The sequence below is a fragment of the Phaenicophaeus curvirostris genome, chromosome 8 (assembly GCF_032191515.1).
Source record: "Phaenicophaeus curvirostris isolate KB17595 chromosome 8, BPBGC_Pcur_1.0, whole genome shotgun sequence".
Taxonomy (NCBI): domain Eukaryota; kingdom Metazoa; phylum Chordata; class Aves; order Cuculiformes; family Cuculidae; genus Phaenicophaeus; species Phaenicophaeus curvirostris.
This window is the reverse complement of record NC_091399.1, coordinates 31,679,265-31,695,790: the sequence shown is the minus strand read 5'-3', so window position 1 is coordinate 31,695,790 and position 16,526 is coordinate 31,679,265. Positions and strand designations below refer to the sequence as shown.

Below are 16,526 nucleotides of genomic sequence, written 5' to 3'. Positions count from 1 at the left end.
ACTTAGTCATTTTGAGTTTTCTTTATTTAAAAGCCAATTAATCTAGTTTATTATATAGTAGAAAACCCTGCTTTTTGTTTAAAAGCTTTATTGGCTTTTGGAGTACTCACTTGTAAGAAAAAGATCTAGACAGTTCAATTTCAATAATATGTCTCACTCAGATTCTCATCCCATCCATCTTAAATCCATTTTTTTTCTTTAACCACCTGTGTGCTCTTGTCACAGTTCCCAGACTTGGTTTGCTTGTGCAGTAGTTTGTAATTTGCACATTTTGGACCCCGTATGTCTGGCATACAAGGCAAATTACATTTCTTTTGTGGCTGAAGTATGGGGGGGGCTATACCCAAGGGGACACTCAGTTGTGCCCTCACTACATTTTAACCAGCCCAAGGAGTTTACTATTAGTGAACTGAAGTGTGAGACTGTATGTGGCTGTAGAAAATAAATTACTCTGTTTGTCACAGTAATGCTCTTCAGTCTGTCACTTAGCAGACCAGTTTTCATATGTCTCCTAAATATGTGGGGTCAAATTACTTATGATCATTGTCTAATTAATGTAACCTGAAATTTTGGGAACATATGACAGACATATAATCACCCATAAACTCCAACCAAGCCATTACTTTGACAGTCATTTGTTGTTTACATGTCTAGAGAAGTGGCTTTAACATCTTGGTTCTACAGTGAAAATATTGTTACAAATCAAAAGCTCATGAAGGAAAATTGCTTTAAGTGTATGTCACAATGTATTTAAAGGTAGAAATGTATCCAAATGTCTACTTGTATAAGCATGCTTTATGGTTATAAATGCATGTTTTCATGAAAATTCTTGTGTGGATAGAGGTAGCTATTTTACAAATAACTATCAGCTGATTAATATTTTAAATCAGCTTTTAACACTAACATAATACTTAAAATTGTAAAAAGTACATCTGTTCTAGAATACATGTTTTCATTGCCAACTACCTCTTTATAACAATCTTTCCCATGACTTCCTACCTTGGCCTCACCTTGCCCTCCACCCTCCCCATGTTTTAGGCATAATTTGCTGATGAAACCCTCATTTTGTGTTAAGACAGAGAGTAGAAGAATATGTTGATGGCTTGGATCCCTCTTGGTATTCTGATGATCCCTGAGTAGAGAGAGCGATGTGCTGTCATTCTTGCCATAACTGTCCAAGGCTGAGATTTTGATTATATCTCTCAAAATATCTTTTATGTTTCATCTGAAAATGAAAATAAGTTGAATAAAATCCACTTTACATTTGCGCTGAGCTGCATATTCACTTTATATATATAAAGTTAAACTTGGTTTCCAAAGGAATTTTATCTGTTAATACAAAATTTGTCTTTCCTTTATGACAGTTATCATATCTGACTTTTTTCCTCCTATATTTTTCTTTTTATTTATTTAATTTTTTTAAAGCATGGAGTTAAATGGATTTGCATTTGGTTGGCAAACGGCGCTAGCTGCGCTTCAACAGCTGTTTGCTTTCCTGAATTGTCCTTGGTGCTGAAATTGCTTTTGTATCTAAACAGCAAAATGTGTTTATAGGGCTACAGAATATGGAGATAAATTTAGCCTGTCAAACAGATATTATTGGGGATTTTTTTTTGTGCTGTGTTTCTGGGAGTGGATCCTGACTACAGTGCTTTAATTCCAAGCTGTGTGTGCCTTTGGACATCTTACAGAACTGTTCGTGGAGCTTTTCTGTTTGATTTATGACCTTGCCTGTATGGACTTCTGATCAGATTTTATTCTCATTTAGTGCAAGAGGGGCTAATTATGAAAGTGACAAAGACTCTTTCATTGTGCTAAAGCTTTTTGAATGGCAAAAAGGGGGCTTTAAATTAAAATGAACTTTAACAAGGCATTTTCACATTGAAGTGATACACACTCTACTGCTGATAGAGTAATTCATTTTCAACCCTTTCTGATTCTATAAACACATTGTCTCACAAGATCAGTAATTTTTTTTACCTCTCAGGCTAATGAAGAGTGGATGGTAGACCGATGAATTCTCTTTTTTGCAGAACTGTTTTGACATTCTTAATTTTTTCCTAAATATCAAAGAAAGGACAAAGAGCTGTGATTTTATTGCATTAATATTAATAATCATTTATCTGCCAGAAAAACATTTAAATATCACTTGACATTTGCAGAGAAAGATTAATGTTTAATTTACTACAAACATAGAAATACTTTGAAATGAAAGGAAATGCTTCTGGATTGGGCAAAATGAAAAAAAACCCAACAAAATTAAGACAGGCACTCAGATGTAGTAAAATATTCTAACCATGGCAGAAGACAAAAATGTGTTGGTGCTATCTAAAATGTCAATATTTAAATTATCACTTCTGATTGAAAAAATAACATTAACTAGATATTTTTAAGGTCTAATTTAAGCTTTAACTAAACAAAGATAACTGAGGGTAAGCACTTTTCTGTTGTGTTCGTGTGGGTACTGTTAAGGGGGCCTACTATAAATTCTACCAGTATTATAGAAAGAAACCGACATAGTGCAGTACATCATATAGTACATTGGAGAAAAGGTAGGACATAAACAATATTGGCATTTTATGATTATTGGGAGGTTTGGAAGTGAAGGAGTAAAGGCTAGCGACTGGAGGAAAGGAAAATAGCAAGAAACAGGAGTCAGGAAATGATATAACTGAAAATACAGGAACAAGTTCCATGTCCTACAGAAGGATCAAAATACCATATAATACAGAGAAAAGTATGAAAACCACTTTGCTCTACATAACCACGTCAAAGTAGGAACTACAGCAGAGGAGCAGGTGAAATTGTGTATCAGTCTAATCTGATGAAATGGCTAAAAATGTGTCTAGGCTACATGGAAGTCTATCTGTAAATTTTATCATGGAGATTATATTATAAGATTTCACTTCTAGGCAGTGAAATAATGGGATTAATGTTTTTGAATAGGAAAAAACATTTCTAGCCCCCAAACTGTTTTTGCAGTTATATTGGTAAAGACGTAGAGAGGGAAATTCAGTTTAATAATAAACTAAAATAAGACCATTTCTTCAGCAAAAGGTCTGTATAGGACAGATATTATTCAGATCCAATGTTTGTACTGAGACTATCCTTACAGTAGCAGTTTTCAAGGAAATTTTTTTATAAAATACAGAAGAAAGTTTTAACTATAAAAGCAGGAATTTATTCATTGAGGAGTGTTTTATTAAGGATCCATCTCAAAATGCAAGAATCTTTTATAAGACAATAGCCTTTCCATTAATACTCTTTTTCTTTTCAATAAAAAAAAGGCAAATTTATTTACAGCTCTGGTGACTTTGGAGAGGACTTTTAGAATATAATTTAACTATAAATCTCTGTACTTATTGAGGCTCCTATCAATTAATTTTCCTCAAGTGACAGATTGTAGTTATACTATTGAATGATTCCCTTGGAAAAATGGTGATTCCATGTATCAGACACCGAACTAGGCCAAATGCAGAATTACAGCATTACTATACAGTAATAAGTCATCTGGAATATCCTTGTTGGATGAAAGAACTGTTTTGGCTTTTGCATTTTAAGAAGTCTTAGGGCCTTTGCAAAATGATTATTATATTGAGTACGAAGCATTACGTAAGTACGGGCGCTGTAATGTACTTAAGAATAAAGAATATGCAGCTTTTAATAATTTTAACTATTTGTAATGTGTTGCTTGCACATCTGTGGTGTCTAGGCAGCAGGTAAATATGAGAATGTTTTACATTAGAGGCTATAGATATCAACAGATTTCAGTGAGTACATTGAGTGTCACAAAGCATTGAAATCTGCTACCTATAGCCTCTAATGTAAAACATTCTCTTAATTAGAAATATGTTTCTCCCTACTCTACAGCAATAATGGTACATCCCACCGTGGTACTAGTTCATATCCCCTGATCTGCATTGGTGGTTTCTTCCATGGTTAAGGCAGCAGACATCATTATAATTTATTTATTAACTTATTAATTATTTATTTAGGATAGCACCCATTATATGCTAAGTGGCTTCCAAACAGAAATTTCCCCAAATGCTTTTCTTTAAGAGCTTTGGTTTGAAAGATGTGATACTTACACAGTTGTGAGGTACCCATTTTCATTGTGTATACTTCGTTAAAGAAAGCCGAGTTTTGTGACACTAATGCAAAACCTCTTTGTATTCTGATTTTCCTTTAACAAAGGTTCACTGCCATGGATAAATAACTGCCCATCTGTCATTGGAGGCCTTTGGGGAATTGATAAAGAGGGAGCAGAGAAATCAGTGGTCTGCTGTTTTTCTGGGTATTTGGTGTTTTGGTGCAGTGGGTGTGTGACAGCCATCAAAGGGCATAGGACTCTGATTTTTCTTGACTCTCCCTACTCACTTGAGGAATTGCTACTTTACTGCTGCCATTTTCTGTATTTACATAAATTTGTGACTTTGTTTGGAGAATTAGTCCTGCAGTCTTGGGCTCTACTGATATTTTTGAAATTTATAAGGATTTCATAGATGTGGGAGTAGGAGTCGAAAGATTGACTGCCTTTTATCCATCCTTTACAATTTCCCTACATAGTGAGCATTGATATTTTATTCTTTACAGCTCTGGGGTTTAGGTCCTTTAACTGAAAGCATCAGTATTTATTGATAAGGGAAATTTTGAAATAAGGCTGTTTGGCTGTAAATGATTAAATATCAAATAAATATCTCATTTGATCAAAACTATTGAATATCTTCAGCAAGATTTTATTATATAATTTATTTATACATATATATAAGCCTGCTGTTTACATAATGGTATTTCTAGTGTATTGGGATATCTGCTGCTTGTATTTTGCTGTTGTGCTGTTTTGCTCATGGTGGCTTTTTTGAGCAATGATGATCACTAAATCTTTAGGATTATATGTTGCTGTTTTTCATTGTGCTGTAAACTGGGATCACTATTAAGACTGCTCCTCTTAATGAGTATTAAAAGGCAGAAAATGTCCCAGTTCTTCTAGTTGCTTGTCTTGTCTTTCTAGGTGGCACTGTTTCCTTTAACGACAACCCAGAAGAGTAAAGTAGGTGGCTTTGAGGATTAACACATGCTAGAACTTTAGATTTATTTATATTTTAAAATCTGTAATAGTATCCTCATTGCTGGAGAGGCATCAAAATACCGCTCAATAAATTTTAGCCCCTGTATCCCCTCCTTTCCCCTCACTGAGACATCACTTGGACACCAGTGACCAAGAGAAGTATTTTATTCTGAAAGGAAGAACTTATCCTAAAACTTTCCATTGATGGCACTGTCCAGACTACTAAGATATGAAAGTATTTTTGTAACTGTTTTTAGTAAAAGAAAAAGAATAACAGCATCATTCCCTCTACATTCTTGTCTCTTACATACAACTAATAAATCAAATTTAAGCTGGTTTATGCCTCTTTCTTTTTATTATAATGAGTCCTCCTTTCTTAAAAGTTTCTAATTCCCTTAATTTTCTGTGTGGAAGACAATTCTTTGGCTTGCTTAAAAATGGCATTGTACCTTTTTCACTTCATTCAGAGGCTAGTTCCACAACTTTCTTTAAATGTACTGATTCCAATTAGCTGCTGTGGGTGATAAATTGTGCCTCCTACTCTAATTCAAATAAAAGTTTTAATTTTTATAACTGTTGTGGATATTTTAGCCCAGGCCATACTGTTCATAAATTTCTGCAATGTAATTCAGTACAAAGGAATTATAGATTTATTCATTACACTTGTTTAGGACCACTGAGAAACAGTAACCATGATCCCAGATATTATGGGCAAAGTGCCCTTCGGAAATGGGTCTAATGCACCTTGCTTTCATTACTTGAGAGGAATATACTGGAAAGAGTGGAACTCAGCCTGTGATCCTGAATAGGTGTGGAAAATCAGATTGTGCTCTCATTGTTATGAATTAGGAGCAGCACCACTGAAATGAATATTATTACACCAAAAGAAATAAGATAGTTGGATAGGATAAGAATATTTATAAGTTTTGTATCCACTGCTCTTCTCCATATTGTTGCTGAATCATTTGGTGGTGAAACAAACAAACAAGTGGAGACCCATAACTCTTCTGAACCTAAAAAGCAGTATAAGTTAACTTAATGGTGTTTTCAAAGATAAGCAGGAAAAGTGTAAAAGCTAGAATTTTCACATACTGTCAGTCACAACTAGATTTTATCACTTTTTCTAATCACAATAAAAACTCAATCAGAATAGGAGCTGGCCTTTTACCAATTCCTGCTAAGATAGTATTTGTTCCCAAACAATCTTTTTCACAAAAGCTACTGATTTATTGTCCTTTGGATGTCACTGTTGATAAAAATGTAAAACATAATGGAAACACAGCAATTTCTATTTGCTTAATTGAGGAGAGAGGATAGGAAAGTAACTACAAATACAAGTTTGAAGCATCCAGCTTCTCGAGCCATGCACTTTGAAATGCTCTGCCGATTTGACAGTCTTGAGCATTTTTCAAAGGCAATTTGGATTTTGACTGAAAGCTGAGTCATAAGCATTACTTTTGTTTTAAGTGAAACATCAGTCTCTTGAAAGAGTACTATATTGTTGAAGTGTGTTGAGAGGCTTTTTTTTTTCCAAAATGTTGATTTAACTGTAGCAGTGTAGGTACTACTTTGTATTGCAGAGCTTATGTACAATTTTAATAATTTTAAGTATATTTTAATTTATAAGGTGTTGTGGATGTGTTTTTTACAGTGTTGTCTTTTTATTCAAATCATGTGCTTTACAGTTTCAGGAATCTTTATTCAACATATACTTTGGACAGGAGTCCAGCAGGTGATGGAAAAACAGTCACAGTTTTTCGAAGATCGTCATTATTTAATTAGATTTTGTCCTGTTTAAAAATCAAATGTTGTCTAGGACTTCTCAACCAAACTATTTTTCGTAAATTCTTTTCACAGACAAAGACCATAAAGCCAGTGGGACTTTCAAACTGATATTCTTAGATGCCCTCCTTTCAGAAGATATCTAAATCTTTCACTCGAGAAGTTTTTACAGATCCTGGTCCCTGTAGTTCCTGTTCCACTTAGAACTTATCAATAACATTTCTTTGCATTATGATCTCAATGTGTTTTGTGATCTTTAAGGATGAATTCCATTGAGGGTATTCTACATTCTACCTTATTTTGCGAAGTATAGAGTTGCATGAAAATGTAGATTAATACTGTTGGGCTATCTTGGACTTGATCCCGGGTTCAACTGGTGAAAATGATGTATATTCCAATCTGTTCCTTGGTTGTTTTTGTTTAAAGAATTTGTATAGATTGAAATGCAGCTGCAAGTGTATTAGTGATTTTCTATTGCTTACTTGTCAAGATTTTTATTGTGTGAATGAAAAATAGTATTTCAAATCCTGGCAGCATATTGACAAAAACAGAAGAGCACTTTGTGTAATTCTCTTTTGAAAAACTACCTCTTTTAGAGACAGAGATTGCCTTAGCTACTTCCATTCATATGTATTTTGATCAATAGATTTATTGATAGCTTTTAGCTAAGATTTAATTCTTTTTTTTCTCCTTAGTTCACCATGGCGCTCACTTTTCTGAATTAAAAAAACTAGAATTAGGCTCCTATAAGCAAGGCATACAATATGCAAGTGCTCTAGGTGTAAAAGGAGGCATTTGACCTTTTGTTGCTAATCTGTGACAGGTGCAGGCTATTTTCTTCCAAATGGTGTTAATTTTCATGTGCAAATCCACCCCCTGAAACCTGCATTCTATATATCCACCACAGGGGAATTGGTGGTCATCATGAGTACTGTAATGGACAGCTGAGAAGGATAATCACTGATATTTCAGTATGTTCCTGCTTGCAGCTCAGTCGTTTTTAGTGCACTTCTGTTTTCACTGCTTATTAGGGAGGCTAAGTTAGTTATTCATTGCTGGACAAAAAAAAAGTGTCTGAGAAAGTTCATGTGCAGGGAACAGCACATTGTTACAAATTAGTTTCCTTTACCATTTCTGGCAAACTCATTACAAAGTAATCGCGCCCTGCGCTGAAGTGCACTTCCTCTGGGACCAATAACTGTAAATAAGCAGGGCTGCAAGCTGGCTGATAAGTTGTTGTTCTGAAGATAACGGTCCTTTTTAGCAGAGTGTTTGACCTTTTTCTTTATATTGCCTCAGGCTTGTCTAAGACCCTCAAGGTCTATTTTTCATCTTAAAATTCTCTGTAGGGAAGCACAATGTGTGGTTTAAGAAGATTTTAGGATTGCTTAACATATCTATATTTTCTTTTCTAGCGTTTTTATGATAATTGTTAGAATCCTTAGGAAGTGTGGCTAGCATTTTCTTGAGCAGGTTTTCTTTCTTTGTGTAAAGTACACTTTTTATTGATGTAGGAAGCAATATACGTTAATATTTTATGAGGACTAAGTGTGTGTTGCATGATTAATAAAATAGTAACATTGAATTTTTTCTGACTTTTAAAGTAACTTGAAACATGCTATTGACCCCCTCCACTAGCCACATTTTGAGAGTATAGCACTAAACTTTACTCTATAAAGCAATTTAAGCAAATATAATTAAGAATTTCAGCTTGAATGTTAAACAAAAGGGTATCTTCTTTTCTTAGTATGCTAAGAGTATTGGGCAGAACTGTGACTGAAAATTGAGCATGTCTTAAAAACAAACCCCAAGGCAAAGTGAAAGTCAGTTTATAGACATCTGGGAATTTGATTTGTTCACATCTTCCCATCAGGTTAGAAAGATCTGTGCCAGTTTTTTTTTTTTTTTTTTTTTTTTAAGCAAAATAATAACTGAAAGGCGCCCCCTACAACTAATTTCAGAGTACATAGGAGCAAAAACATCTTTAATGTTTTGTAAAATGCTAGCTACTCTAATAAATTATGTATTTTGCATTTAAGATATAGTCAAAAAGCCATGTGATAACCAGACAGGCACACAAACTGGAAAAAAAAAACTAAACAAGCAATGTCTTAGAATGCCACCAAGTTCAGGTCTTACTGCTAATAATGTTGTTGGGCTTTCTTCCCTTGCAGATCACATTACTCAATCAGTTCATTAATTGTACATGTACCTTAAAGAACATTGTTAATATCTTATGTTTTATAATGTTGATCCCTAAATATAATGCAAATCACAAATTATGGTGTGACAATATTTAAAATAATATATAATTTCATAGGTCTAACTTCTGTATTTATTGAATAGAGCAGTGATGATTTAATGTGGGTGTGAACCCAAAGTAAAGAAAAGTAAAGCTGATGTTTTAGTAATGTGACTTCTTGGCTTTGATTTTAAAAGAACATACTTAATCAATATGGTTATGAAGAGACTAGCTTGCTGATATAACAAATTACCAGGCTAGCAATGTACATAGAATGAGAACTGTGCACGGGAAGGGTCTCATATTAGTTTTTTCAAGACTGAAAACTATTGCTAGGTATATTGGACAGTATTAGTGCTATCCAGCTTTCTTTTAAATTTGTCATCATTTTAGCATGGAAACTGTGCCTCTCAGATACTGCAGGGCAGAGTATATGCATTGCACAACTGCTCAGAGATCCATGTGCCATAGGAGGGATTTACTGTCTAACCATTCATTAAATAATTTTCTCCCTTTCTATACATCTCAGAAAAAAGTAAAAGAGAAATTTTAAAGGGCCTTATAGAGCTACTAAAAAATAAAAGCTGTTTGGAAGTTGCTTGCACTTGAGAAAAAATGTTTATTTTCAGAGTTAAAATATTAACATGTTACAATGGGTAAATGGAATAGCGTAATCAATTTTTAATTTTTGTTTCATAGTTTCTAATTCATTTCACTGTGTTACCTATAGTGTTGGAAAAGAATTCTCACTCATTACAATAAATTTATTTCTTGTAATTCTCTCTGTGTGAAGGAAGTGTGTAAAATTCTTACCTTTGTTTATGAGATTAGTGTTGGGAAGTTTATATCATTTCTTGGACACCAAAAAGTGTATTTTGGGGGCATTATCAGTTTTCTACAAAGCACCTCTTAAAGCAAGGAAATGTTTTGTTCTTACAGTTCTAGGGGCCTTTAGACCAAAAGGGCTGTGATATTACAAACAATAGTCTATTGAGCACGAGGAACTTGTTGAATGGGTTACCAGAGGCAGTAGTGTTAGGTCCAGCCTATTTAGCATCTGGCAGGCAGAGGAGTAGTGGGTTAATAAAATGTACAAATGGTACTAAACTACAAATGGCTGCAAGTGACTATGGCAGGTGATGAAGGAGCCTAGTAAGAGGCAATTCTAGGTGGGCCATCTGTCCCCTGTAAAGCTTAGGTCAGTTTGATGTTAAGAGAGAAGCTGAAATATGCAATAGATCAGAAATCAAGGTCTCTTTTTCCTGTTTGTATTTATTCTCTTAATAGTCTTTTAGTTTTCTGTGCCTTGCAGTACACCTTCTTAAGGATCTTTGAACTTAAAACAGAAATTCAGTTGATTCTGTATTTTTCTTTGGAAGTGATTCAATGAAAATTTGCACGTCCTGTTCTCTGCTGCTGATAACTTAGCCTGTATCTGGAATGTCTGGGATCATTGGGAGGCATCCATACCTAGTAGTTTACAAACTGGAACTAGTCCACAGTCCAGCCTGTGTACATCCAGGCTGCTGCCTTAATCTTAGAGGATCCATCAGCATCACATGCGTAACTCAGGTTGAAGAGACACTGGGCGTTCACACGTTAAGCTTTGTCCAGAAAGAGCTTAAGATATGACCTGTGAGGCAACTGCGGTCCAACCTTGGACTGCCTACAATCTGAAATACATGAAGAATATTGTTTTCCCAGCAGTGTCACATGTTCATGACATTTAATTAAAAATACAATAAAACAAAGTCCTTTAAATAAAGGTATTACAATGCAGTAGCTTGATTTTACCACTTATTTACTTTGGATGATAATCTATAGGAAATAATTGTATTAAGGTTTGAGTTCTGTTGTGAAAAATGGTGATAGGTTTGACCCCTGTGGCGGAAAGTGCACTTAAATGTGTAAGAGACTTTAGAATCTAGTCAGGCAGATATGGTGACCTTGTCTGGGAGCTGGACACCCACCCAACCTCTCTCCCCTCACCCTCCTCAACAGAATGAGGGGAGAAAATAAGATTAAAGAGCTCATGGGTTGAGATAAAGACATGGACATAGCTTACCAATTGCTACCACAGGCAAATCGGACTCGACTAGGGGAGAATTAATTTCTTGACAATAGGTTTGGATATTGAGAAACAAAGAGAAATTAAAACGCCTTCTCCAAACCCTTCCCTGTTTCCCAGGCTCAACTATGCTCTTTCATTGCTGACCTACCATAATGACCAGCATAGGGGGATACGGAGGACTGTGGTCAGTCCATAGCATTTCCTCTCTGCTGCTCCTCCCTCCTCACACTGTTCTTCTGCTCCATCCTGTACTGTTCCCATGGGCTGCACTTCTTGTCAGGAGAGCCTGTTCCATGATGGGTCCACCATGGCCACTTCAGGAAGTATCTGCCAGCTGCAGGGAAGTCTCTTTCTTGGCACCTGGAAGACCCCCTTCCCTCCTCCTCTGTTTCTGGTTCTCCTCAGCCTTCCTCGCTCCTCACTCTGTGTGGCATTTTTGCCCTTCCTTGAAAACACTTTCACTGAGGTGCCACCAGCTTCACAGAGGGTCGGAGCTGTGCCCTGTGGTGGGACCATTGCAGAGCTGGCTGGAACCATCTGGAACAATCACCTCTCCTCAGAGAGCCCAGCCCTGCAGCCCCTGCTGCTGGCACCCGGGCATGGACACCCGATAGAGCAGATGACATTATTTATATTTGGCAAAGGTATTCTCGCCGTACAATATTGCTGTTTTTTTTTTCAAATATTTCATATGCCAAATGTATCCTTCAGGCAAGTGTTTAGGAACAGATTGTTAGCATGAAGCAGTTTTCTGCAGAGGGAATCAGTGAAGAGCATTTTCTTCTGTAAAGAAGAACGTGAGTAGGAAAGTAGAGGATGAAATTAAAAATAGGGCAGATTAAAAATATTCAATTAGTAAAGCCAGAAACAATTTAGGATAAGGGAGAAATCCTTTAAATATACTGATGAATAGAGTTGCAAATAAATTTTCCTGCTTCTTTTCTGCCCTAGAACAGCCAAATTTTGCTACTTGTGCTCATACTGAGTAGTGTGTTACCAGCAAACAGACATATTGACTGGAACAGGATGTGCTGAGGAGGGAATTGTTTCACTCAAATAGTGTTATAAATAGCTATTTGAACCCAACAGCATATATCCAACCCAAATATATATATCTAACTCGCAAAATATATCTGAAACCATAAAACCAAGTCATCTTACAGTGCTTTTTTTTTTTTAAAATAAGTATGATTTAGCGTGTGAACTAAAGCATGGCCCTGTCTTACGAGACTTGATAGGGTGGGTTTTAGGTTGGATGAGGAAAACGTGAAGTCTTATTTTTGTACTGTTTAAATGAAATGCACAGTCTAAACCCTTTCTTTAAAAATCTTGGCACACTTCAAAGGAAAAATGCCAATTTAGCAATTTAAAAGCACTTAGCAAGTTTTCCCAGTGCTGAACTTCATTTCTATAGCCGGTGTGGTTGCTTGCTGAATAATGCCATAGGGGACAATGTAGCTTTGACTGTATTTAAAAATATTATTCCATGAAATTCACTGGCAAAAAGCAGAGGCAAAATCTTACAGCCTAGTTTGTGTATTTGGAAGGAGGTGACAGAGGTTGCAAATGGTAAAGGAAAAGTTTTAAGATAGTTTTTGAATCACATAGGGGATAAAGGCTAGGCTATCTGTGGGGAGAGAGGGATGCTCAGAGCATGAGCCAGAGGGTCCATGTGGAAACCTGGGGGCTCTTCAAGTCTTAGAAGTGCTTTACCATGAGCCGCAAAAGAGAGAAATCTGTACAGACAGGAGCTAAAAGAGATGCAGAAACATTACCAGAAAAGTGAAAAAAAAATGGAAACAACTGCTAAGACGATAGGATACTTAACTAGGATAGACAGGTAACAAAAGACGGTCTTATCCACATTGTCTTTTTGGTGCAGTCATATGCATGTAGCTTACTGGTATGAATTTCATTTTGTGACTGTGATTGTGTCTCTTAAAAATAATTCTGAACTGTTGTAAGGCTTATTCTGCTTGTATATTTTAACCAACAGAGATGAAATTTTTATAAACTTTTACTGGTGTGCTTCCTGGGGTGTTTATCAGCCATTCGTTAAAATTAATTCTTTTCCATATGTTCTCGATAGGTAACCTTGGACGGGTGGACCCCATCACAGAGTTTGAGTATGACCTGTTCATTAGACCAGACACTTGTAACCCACGCTTTCGAGTTTGGTTCAACTTCACTGTTGAAAATGTAAAAGAATCACAGGTAAGTGATACTAAATTAGTATGATAGCTTTAAAAATCGCTTACTCCAGAATGTATTTTCTTAAACAGAAAAGATGACATCCAGTGTTTGTAACAAAAAAAAATTGCTGTATGATATGTTTTTATCCTTTCAAATTTTTATAAATAAAAGCAAGTATCAGCATAACTGGATATGACCATGTTTTTCAGATGTTCAAGACAGGAAGTAAGTACAAACACAGTATCACATTTGCCATCTAGTAGGAGCTGTATTATTAATGGCTGTTACGTATTTGTGTTAATAGATACAACCCAAATGTATGTTTTAATATATGAAAAATTATCCATCATAGCTGTTCAATTATTATCACTCAAGCCTTCACTTAATGCATGTAGGACAATGAGGTGGCCCTGCAGACAGGCGTTGCTCTGGTGACTTGTAGTAGGGTAGAAGGTGCTGCCAATGTATGCCTTGTGAAAGAGGGGGCTTAAATGTGAGAAATCCTGATAGGCAACTGTTTCACCTGAGTAATATTTCTTTGCAGTAAATATATCTCTTGACAAAGGAACTTTCTTGCCGTTTTTTCACTCATCTTAGACTAAGCAAAAAAAAGTTACATACTAACTTTCACATTGACAAATCAAAAAAGATTTAATTCTACTTTTCACACATGCTTTGCATTTTATTCTGATGTTCTGTTTTAGTTTATTATAACCAGATTGTAATTTTCACTTAATGGAAAGAAAATTTATTTAGCAGGAGAAAAAACTGCAGAAGGTTTGTATTCATATTCCTATGAGACTAATATCTTAATATCCACCACTGTACCATTCCTCTTACAACTAAAAATCATGAAATTGTTTATCTGTCTTCCTGGAGCCTGATGCTTTATCAGACAGACCCTTTCCCCTACTGTGCCTTACTCAACTATGATCAAATTATACAGTCATGAGATGAATGGGAATCTGTCTCAAGGAGGCAAAGAGATCTGGTAGAAAGATACAATATATATCTGGTCCTTACAGGATATTTGTTTTCATGGTTGTCTACATGAAAGAGAATGGTTTCACTATTAAGTTTGACTTGTGAGGGCTGTTTTTATAATGTGCGTTCCTATAATCTTTTTTTCATCTCTCCAATTTCCGTTAAAATGAGACCTGCATGAATGTAATCTAGTCTGGAACCTTTTTTAGGTCTTTGTACTAGTGGACATGGGCAGCATTAGTCATTGCAGCTCAGCTATATTAAATGAATGTTAGAAATTGCTACATCAAACATACTGTATAATCTGGTTTGTGCATTTTGATTATTTTCTTTTATGCTTTACTAGAAAATAATAACAATGAAAACCATACCATTCAGTATTGCTTAAAAATGTTGCACTTATACTCAAGTAACTTTGATCAGTTTATGTGTAAAACTGGGTATTTTAATAATTCTATATGAATAATTATCTGCATAATATTCTATTTATTTTTGATGTATCATATAGATGATGTGGGAGAACAGCAGATCTAAGCATATATATGTTTCCTAGGTCTGGTTTCAGCCATTTAGATCAGGACTCAAAAGGAGTAGCTGCATTTATTAGTTTTACGTATCGTCTGTATTTCATTTCTGTCTCATAGTCCCCTTCCTTCAACTTCCAGTACTTATGCAACTTTATTTACTTTGATTTGAAAATATTTTGAAGAGTTTCTTCCATATGAATATCTCTAGTCTTGCTTAATATTTCACACTAAAGCTTTTACTCACAAAGAAATTGATTTTGACTGCATCATGAGAAAGCAAGAAATCTCCTTTCATTATCTGACAGTAGAAATCATCCATTCTGGTTTTCTCTTGTTGCATGAGACAAATAATTGACACCCAACAGTGGACAAATGGATAAAAAAAGTGAACAAAAAAGATACAATGTGATAAAAACAGCCATTAAAACACTAGGAACACATAATTGTACTGAATGTATTGCTAATTTACATTTCAGTTTTACTGCTGGATAGTACTGCAGTTTTTACAGTATGGTTAGTGTAGTATTTTGTGTTATTAATCCAGTGATACATTAAATGAAAGACCTATCAGACATTCCTGCCAGCCTTACCACCCATGCATTACTATTCTGTAGAAAGCAGACTTTTTCCATTTCAGTTTTAATTTTCTTAAGCCATGAAGCTTCCAATTCCTGTGTCTCGAAACTGTTTCATAGACTCATCTCACTGACAGTGTTGCTTGATATTTAGCCTAAAGCTTTCCTTTATTTAATCCCCCTATACCCAGTTGCAATTCTGCTTACTAATAGCTCCTCTTGGTACAAATAAATCCTCATCATCCTTGGCTAACATTTATATATCTGTAAATTATAACATTCCTCATCATTTGTGTCTCAACCTAGCTATCATGTTTAGTTCTTTTAGTCCTATATCCAACAGAGCACTTCACCTTTAAGTGTTTAAGTATTTTTCTGCTGTAGGGCCTTTGGACTTTCATTGTAAGTGAATCTTTCCAGCTTTTTGATAAATATCCTAGTTTCCCAGGGAAACAAAGCTTATATGACCACACTGTCTCCTTACTAGCCTATATTTTTGTATGGCTGCTGATCTTTCTTCTCTCCTTTCTCCCTCAATAGCTTCTTAACTCTTGGCTAGCTTCAACACCGCTGGACAGGAATTCCTCTAAGTTTCAGGAAAGCAGGCTGCCAGATGGTCAAGAGACCCATCTGTGTTCCCACTGGTAGAAAGGCTATAATATGAGATAATTTCTTATGAAAAATCAGAGAATCCACAGCGGAGACTCATAGGAGAAAGTGCTCATTGGGATTTGTATTTTCAAGATAACAGAGACCATCAAATCCAAATCAATAGCATTTAGTAGTTTTGCTTCTTGCAAAACTTATTGGTTTTGTTCTTATTATTCCCCTGCCAGTTCCTTCAATATTTTCTTTTTTAGTGTGGAACTAAAATTTAATGGACAATTCTGAGTACGCTTAACATCCCAACTTATGGAGAAGAGACTCTAGTCCATTTAGTCTGTTACTGTCTCAGTATAGACAGCTGAAAATTGCAGCAGCCTTTTGTTGCTGTATCACTATGGAAACACATGCTTAATTTGTTGTTCACTAACATACATAAGTTGTTTCCTAAATGATTGCAGCCTTCCTCCTGTTAGGTATG

General features: G+C 35.4%; 1 protein-coding gene across 3 annotated transcripts in view; it reads left to right on the top strand.

Moving 5' to 3' along the window:
* LOC138723714 (BEN domain-containing protein 5-like) overlaps window positions 1–16,526 on the top strand; it is a 935,765-nt gene that overhangs the window by 37,108 nt on the left and 882,131 nt on the right. For all 3 annotated transcript variants that reach the window (XM_069863065.1, XM_069863064.1, XM_069863063.1), the window contains exon 3: window positions 13,253–13,377. In XM_069863065.1, the coding sequence (XP_069719166.1) occupies window positions 13,253–13,377 (125 nt within the window). The remainder of the gene's footprint in view (window positions 1–13,252; window positions 13,378–16,526) is intronic.